Source organism: Egretta garzetta, unplaced genomic scaffold (genome assembly GCF_000687185.1).
Source record: "Egretta garzetta isolate BGI_Z169 unplaced genomic scaffold, ASM68718v1 scaffold643, whole genome shotgun sequence".
NCBI lineage: Eukaryota > Metazoa > Chordata > Aves > Pelecaniformes > Ardeidae > Egretta > Egretta garzetta.
The window spans coordinates 29,469-36,964 of NW_009259119.1; the positions used below are offsets into that span (position 1 = coordinate 29,469).

The following is a 7,496-nucleotide window of genomic DNA, read 5'->3' on the forward strand; positions in this document are numbered from 1 at the left end:
CTCGTCACCTTCTTCGTGCCTGTGTTTGAGCCGCTGCCCCCGCAGTACTTCATCCGGGTGGTCTCCGACCGCTGGCTCTGTAAGTCTCGTTCTGCCAGGAGCGGCTCGGTTGTACAGCAGCGGTTCTCCCTGGGGGTAGTTCAGGCCCTCTCCTAGTGCTGCGCTGGGGGAAAAACTTCTGACATCCAAGTGACAGCAGGGCTGGGGATCCCGTTGGCAGAGGGGAGCTCAGAGATGAAACCATTGGGAGTGCTTTTGGAAATAAAAGTGGTTTTTTTCCTGTGTCTGACAGCCTGTGAGACCCAGCTGCCCGTTTCCTTCCGCCACCTGATCCTCCCTGAGAAGTACCCTCCTCCAACCGAGCTGCTGGATCTGCAGCCGCTGCCTGTGTCCGCTCTGCGAAACAGCGCCTTCGAGAGCCTCTACCAGGACAAGTTCCCTTTCTTCAACCCTATCCAGACTCAGGGTGGGTATTGCCTCTGCTCACCTCCTCCAAGCTGCCTCTCGGCAAGTCCTGGCCCTTTTGGTATTCACAGTCCCGTTGCCTTGGTTTTGAAAGGTTTATTCATGTAATGCGAAGAGCTTCCGTAGCAGATAATGTATCCTCTCTGCCTCCCTGAGCCTTAGAGCTTTGATGGCTTGAAATCTTTCTCCATGAGCCAGAATATCTTTGATGTATTCCTCAAGTACATCCAGCAGTCCGGGGCTGTCTGGCAGCAGCAGGTTTGCTCCTGGAAGCCGTGTCTGTGCTAACACCGCGGCTCAGCTTCACAGAGCTGCCTGGCCCCAAACTTCTCCATCTGTGCTGCTTGTAGGGATGGAGTTGTGAGCAAACCAAAGCTGCCCTGTCCGTGTTTCTCTGCCTGGGCTTAGCCAGAGTAGGGAATTCACACTTGGGAGCTACCGTGACAGACAAGAGCCTGTTTTGCTCAGTGGATCCTGAGCTAAAACTTGTATTAAACATCTTTTTCTGTAGCTCCTCATTGTGCAGGCTGGGTCTGGGCTGTGTTTTCCCCCTGCCCGTTTCTAGAGCTTTGATAGAAATCCATGGAGATTTTGCTAAACTGCTCTCTTCTGTGTCGTCTGTCTGTCTCCAGTGTTTAACACGGTTTATAACAGCGACGACAACGTGTTTGTGGGTGCCCCCACGGGAAGCGGAAAGACCATTTGTGCTGAATTTGCCATCCTGAGGATGTTGCTCCAGAATTCGGAGGGACGCTGCGTGTACATCACCCCCATGGAGGCCCTGGCAGAGCAGGTAAGCCCGGCATCCTGGGAGCCTTAGTCCGGCTCAGATGTGCTTCCTCATCCTGTTTCACTTTTCCTCATCCCTTCTTTGCTGTCACATCCCTCAGGATGACTCCAGAATCTTTTGATAATTGTGGTCTCTCTGAGGGAGCCAAGAGACACCCATCCCACTGCCGACCTGCTGATGTCTCCAGCTGATTGATTAGCATTTGTTCTGACTTGAGGTTGACAACAACATCCCCTGTGTTATTTTGTAGGTCTTCTTGGACTGGTACGAAAAGTTCCAGGAGCGTCTCAATAAGAAGGTGGTCTTGCTGACGGGGGAGACCAGCACCGACCTGAAGCTGCTGGGCAAAGGGAACATCATCATCAGCACCCCTGAGAAATGGGACATCCTCTCACGACGCTGGAAGCAGCGCAAGAATGTCCAAAACGTCAATCTCTTCATCGTGGACGAAGTGCATCTCATCGGGGGCGAAAATGGGGTGCGTCTGGGAGGGGAGGAGGTGCTTACTAATTTGGGTGGTGCTCGTCATCGTGTTGGCTTCGGTAGTAGAGCCACTGTGGGATGGATGGTTGCTGATGCCTAATAGCTGGTCTGAGGTCAGCTTTTCCCGCAGCTGTGGGATGGGCTGAGATAGGAGGGCTGTATCCCTTGGGAAGCTCAGGACCCCCTGGGGTCTCTATGGGTGAGAGCACTTGGGCTGAAGTGTACAGAGCTCAGCCAGGAGAGGCGACCGCGACGCGGAGAGCTCAGCATTCCCCTCCTCGTCCTGCTACAACCTCCCCTCTCCCGCCCCCAGCCGGTGCTGGAGGTCATCTGCTCCCGCATGCGCTACATCTCCTCCCAAATTGAGCGACCCATCCGTATCGTGGCCCTCAGCTCGTCCCTGTCCAACGCCAAGGACGTGGCTCACTGGCTGGGCTGCAGTGCCACCTCCACCTTCAACTTCCACCCCAACGTCCGCCCCGTGCCCCTGGAGCTCCACATTCAGGTAGGGTTTGGGCAACCTCATCTCCTTTCCCTTCTGCCTCGTTTCCAAACAGTGTCACTGCCTGTTCCTCTTCCCCTGCAGGGTTTCAACATCAGCCACACGCAGACTCGCCTGCTCTCCATGGCCAAGCCAGTCTACCATGCCATCATGAAGCACTCGCCCAAAAAACCGGTCATCGTCTTCGTCCCATCTCGCAAGCAGACGCGGCTCACGGCCATCAACATCCTCACCACGTGCGCTTCGGATGTCCAGAGGCAAAGGTAACAGTGCTGCAGCCCTCCTCTGACAGAGGCAAGGGCAAGTTTTGGGGCTGTTTTCGTTGGGCTGAGGGGACAACTAGTGATGGGAAATGGTCTCATTAGATATCACTCAGGCATCTGCTGTGACACTGGGGAGGGACAGGCTTGCCGGGCCTGGCAGTGGTCTCTTTACTCCCCCTCTCCGGCAGGTTCCTGCACTGCGCAGAGAAGGATCTGGTACCGTACCTGGACAAGCTGAACGACAACACTCTGAAGGAGACGCTCGTGAACGGGGTGGGCTACCTGCATGAGGGGCTGACCGCCATGGAACGGCGAGTGGTGGAGCAGCTTTTCAGCTCTGGTGAGCGGGGCGGGATGAGGACACACCGCTTCTTCTACCCCTAAACCCTTTTCCCCGGAGCTTGGCAGTGCCCACAGTCTTCAGACTGGAGATAACAGCTTGCCCAAGCCTCCTGTCGCTTCTCTGCCTCCTGGGTCCAAAAAGGCTGCGATCTTAAACTTCACCATCTCTCCTGGACCTCCCTGTATGCTGAGATCCAGTGACCCAAGCACAGAACCCCCAGATCTTTCTCCCCCCGCCAATTTCTGTGACCCAAAGGGGTCTGACCGCTCTCTCCCTGCACCTTTCAGGTGCGGTTCAGGTGATGGTTGCCTCCCGCAGCCTCTGCTGGGGTATGAACATCGCCGCTCACCTGGTGATCATCATGGACACACAGTACTACAACGGCAAGATCCACGCGTGAGTGTGTTACGCTGCGGGCAAGAGCAGCCGTGGCTTTCCTCGGGTTTTCAGGCTGCGCTGAGCACGAGGGAACGACGCCCTCATCCCAAAGGGCTTCATCCCTGTCCAGGCAGAGGCTGGGAATCGCGGGAGTGCGGTGGTAGCTTTCCATGGAGCTTCACTAACTCTCTCTCCGTGTCCCAGGTACGTGGATTACCCCATCTACGACGTGCTGCAGATGGTGGGCCACGCTAATCGCCCACTGCAGGACGACGAGGGCCGTTGTGTCATCATGTGCCAGGGATCCAAGAAGGTGGGTGAGGAGCAGGGCACCATTCCTGGCCTGTGAATGTCTGTCTCCTGCCTGGGGGGGTGGATTTCTTCTCCCAGCTTTGGGGCAGGCTGATGTCTAACCCTCGCTCAGAGCCCTGCTGCCTGGGAGGTGCTCTGGGATTTGGGAGGTGCTGGTGTTTATTTACGCCTTCCCTCTACTCCTGCCCCGCTGTAGGATTTCTTTAAGAAATTCCTCTACGAGCCCCTGCCGGTGGAATCACATTTGGACCACTGCATGCACGATCACTTCAACGCCGAGATCGTCACCAAGACCATCGAAAACAAGCAGGATGCGGTGGACTACCTCACTTGGACATTCCTGTATCGCAGGATGACTCAGAATCCAAACTACTACAACCTGCAAGGTGAGCAGAGAGGGGTCTGCACTGGTGGATACGGGGTTGGAGGATGTTGGGGACCTTCTCTCCCTCTGGGCTCTGCTTTCACGAGAGCAGCTTTTCTCCGTCCTGGGGAGTTCCTGAGCCCCGTCGCGACGCTGCTGTACCCGCAGGTGTGTCCCACAGACATCTCTCGGATCACCTCTCTGAGCTGGTGGAACAGACCCTCAGTGACCTGGAGCAGTCCAAGTGCATCAGCATCGAGGACGAGATGGACGTGGCTCCTCTCAACCTGGGGATGATCGCCGCCTATTACTACATCAACTACACCACCATCGGTAAGGGCTCTGCAGGGGACAGGTACCGCACACAAGCGCTCGCCGGGCGTTCCCGCTCTCGGTCCCCTCTCTGCGTCGCTCCCCATGCCGCGGGTGATGGAGACAAGGTGCCGTGTGTGTGGTTGGGTGTGTAAAACTCTGTTCTTCAGCGCAAGGCTGGGTGTTACCTGCCCGAAGGCACCTCTGGTACCGTGGGGTTTTAATGCCTGTCTGGTTTTCCCTGACCCCTCTACCTCTCTGGCTTCCGCAGAGCTCTTCAGCATGTCCCTCAACGCCAAGACCAAGGTGCGAGGGCTGATTGAAATCATCTCCAACGCTGCCGAGTATGAGAACATCCCCATCAGGCACCACGAGGACAACCTGCTGCGGCAGGTAAGCGGCAGCGCGTCAGATCTGGGGGACGGAGAGGACGGACGTGGGCTCCTGCAGGGGTGGGGGAAGGAAGCTGCCCGCGTTTTCGGCTCTGTAGGGCTAAAGCGCTGAGGAATTTATCATTTCTCCCCATAGCTGGCTCAAAAAGTTCCCCACAAGCTGACCAACCCCAAATTCAACGATCCCCACGTCAAGACCAACCTCCTGCTGCAGGCTCACTTGTCGCGCATGCAGCTGAGCGCCGAGCTGCAGTCGGACACTGAGGAAATCCTCAGCAAGGTACGAGGGGGCGGGTGGGAACCTGCTGGCCTTGCCTGCGTCACCGCCTTGTGTCACTGCCTTCTGACCTGTCCCCATCCCTCGTCTCCAGGCCATCCGGCTGATCCAGGCCTGCGTGGACGTGCTGTCCAGCAACGGCTGGCTCAGCCCCGCGCTGGCCGCCATGGAGCTGGCACAGATGGTGACGCAGGCCATGTGGTCGAAGGATTCCTACCTCAAGCAACTGCCTCACTTCACCTCTGAGCACATCAAGCGCTGCACGGACAAGGTAAAGCTTGGGGGAAGCGCCATGGTCCTGCCCTCGCCCACCGGGGAGCCCCGGGTAAGCGCAGGGCTGAAAACTTCTTCCTTGCAGGGGGTCGAGAGCGTCTTTGACATCATGGAGATGGAGGATGAGGACCGGAACGCCCTGCTGCAGCTCTCGGACGCCCAGATCGCCGACGTCGCTCGATTCTGTAACCGTTACCCCAACATTGAGCTCTCCTACGAGGTGGTGGAGAAAGAGAGCATCCGCAGGTGAGGCGGGGAGGGGCGGCGCGGCCCCCTCGGCGGCTGCACTGGCACGGGGTGGGGGGGGTGCCCTAAAACCCTCTTGGTTCTGTCCACACAGCGGGGGCCCTGTGGTGGTGCTGGTGCAGCTGGAGCGTGAAGAGGAGGTCACCGGGCCTGTCATCGCCCCCCTTTTCCCCCAGGTACGTGCCAAACCCAGTGGCACTGAGGTGGCAGAAGTGTTTGGGGGGGGAATGTCCCCCACTTGCCCCCGTTAACTCTTTGCTCTCTGGCAGAAACGCGAGGAGGGTTGGTGGGTGGTGATCGGCGACTCCAAATCCAACAGCCTCATCTCCATCAAGCGGTTGACGCTGCAGCAGAAAGCCAAGGTGAGTGGGATCGGGCAGTGGGGTGCTCAGCACCCAAACGCTGGCAGTTTGGGCAAGCCGGATGGGTGCCCGGTCTCCCCTCTGCCACCCCAACACCGGTTCTTTCTCACCAACGTAGGTGAAGTTGGATTTCGTGGCCCCGGCTACGGGGACGCACAACTACACGCTGTATTTCATGAGCGATGCCTACATGGGCTGCGACCAGGAATACAAGTTCAGCGTGGACGTGAAGGAGGCAGAAAGCGACAGCGACTCCGACTAACGCGGGGCCGCAACGGGCCCCGAGGGGCTGCAGGTCCCGGCGAGGATTCCCCTGTGGTTCAGCCACCAAACCCCAGGCACAATAGCACTCGTGTCCCCCTCCTTTTGTGTGGTTTCCCTGTATTTTCCTGTTGTTTTTTTGGGTTAGTTTTCTTTTTTTAAGGTGTTGATGCTTTGTACAGTGTTTTTTAGACAGGAGCTGCGCGCAGAAGCGTGACTGCGGCGGCTGAATAAATCTCGAAGCCCATCTTGTCCTCTGTTGTGCTGGGGCTGGGGGGGAGAAAGAGGGGCAAAACCCGGGGTGACCCCCTCTGCTGTGACCCCGAGGCTGTCCCCCAACTCACCGACTACTCTCTGCCTTCGCTGTGGGGCTCAAAAAAGTTCATTAGCAGAACTAATTAAGGCAGAGTTGGCTTGGTGGCTGTTTCTAGGAGCGCTACGCCCCCTGCCAGCCCGCAGGAGCGGACCTAAAGGCTTCCCCTCGGGCTGCGCTTTGCCGTGAGGCATAAAACCAGCTCCACAGCGGAATTGTCCTCCCATGCCACCAACTCCGGCTCCCGGAGAGCACCTACCCCCTGTTCCACTCGCCCCGAGGGTGTTGGTGATGGCACCGAAAGGAAGAGCCGGAGGGTTTGGCCTGGAGAACACCAATTTATTGAGTGTGGGGGGAGGCGAGGGAGCAAGTCCTGCCCCGTCTCCCAAAGCCGGCTGAATCCTGGCAGCAGTGCCCTGTGCTTCCCCGGCGAGGCCGGTGGGACCCCCGTGGTCCTGGGCATGCAAAAGTCCAACGAGGAGGTTGGGCACCATCTTCCCTGCCCCGCTCTCCACACCGGCACAGGGCTGCGCCCCGGCGGCAGCGCCGAAGGGTCCCGCTGCCGGGCAGGGGGACGTGCCAGAGGGTTGAACCTCTCAGCAAACTTCGGGGCGCTGGTACTTCCAGAAGGCGATCTCGCCGTCGTCGCTGCAGGAGGCCAGCAAGCCCGGCTCCTTCGGGTTCCAGGCCACGCAGTTGACGTCCTGTGAGTGCGCCCGGGGCACGTGGTCAGTCAGGCTGAAAGTGGGCTGCCGCGGGTCGGAGGACGCGCTCTCCTCGAAGACCCGGGGGGCAGCGCCAGGCGTGTCACCCACGCTGCCGACGGGGAGAAAACGGAGCCGGGTGGCTCTGCCACTGCCGCCCTCCACTCACCACGCCACGTCGTAGATGGTCCTCGTGTGGTAGCCGGAGAGGTTGCAGACGCATTTCCAGGTGGGGTCGGTGCCGCTGCAGGCCACCCCTGGAAGGCAAGAGGATAACCTCAGCTCCCTGCCCGCTCTTCTCCCCAGCAGGTTACGAGCAGCTCTGCAGCACGCAAAGAAGGGCCGGGAGCTTCACCTTCATAGAATCATAGAATCGCTTTGGTTGGAAAAGCCCTTTAAGATCATCACATCCAACCGCTCCCCTACCCCTGCCATCCCACCCCCAAACCCCGGCCC

The 7,496-nt window shown here is 58.6% G+C and overlaps 2 protein-coding genes across 2 annotated transcripts in view; one reads left to right on the top strand and one right to left on the bottom strand.

Moving 5' to 3' along the window:
- SNRNP200 (small nuclear ribonucleoprotein U5 subunit 200) overlaps positions 1-6,231 on the top strand; it is a 26,412-nt gene extending 20,181 nt beyond the window's left edge. The window contains 18 exon segments of the mRNA XM_035891126.1: positions 1-79; positions 293-466; positions 1,098-1,258; positions 1,506-1,733; positions 2,052-2,243; positions 2,325-2,503; positions 2,692-2,843; positions 3,134-3,242; positions 3,429-3,537; positions 3,733-3,922; positions 4,069-4,233; positions 4,484-4,605; positions 4,741-4,884; positions 4,976-5,152; positions 5,240-5,400; positions 5,495-5,576; positions 5,670-5,762; positions 5,881-6,231. The exon segment at positions 1-79 is cut by the window's left edge and continues 23 nt beyond it. Coding sequence (XP_035747019.1) covers positions 1-79; positions 293-466; positions 1,098-1,258; positions 1,506-1,733; positions 2,052-2,243; positions 2,325-2,503; positions 2,692-2,843; positions 3,134-3,242; positions 3,429-3,537; positions 3,733-3,922; positions 4,069-4,233; positions 4,484-4,605; positions 4,741-4,884; positions 4,976-5,152; positions 5,240-5,400; positions 5,495-5,576; positions 5,670-5,762; positions 5,881-6,024 — 2,661 coding nt within the window. The 3' untranslated portion in view covers positions 6,025-6,231.
- Positions 6,232-6,674: 443 nt separating this feature from the next.
- The window catches only part of CIAO1 (cytosolic iron-sulfur assembly component 1), a 6,460-nt gene continuing 5,638 nt past the window's right edge, over positions 6,675-7,496 (bottom strand). The window contains 1 exon segment of the mRNA XM_009635524.2: positions 6,675-7,297. Within this exon segment, the coding sequence (XP_009633819.1) occupies positions 6,933-7,297 (365 nt within the window). The 3' untranslated portion in view covers positions 6,675-6,932.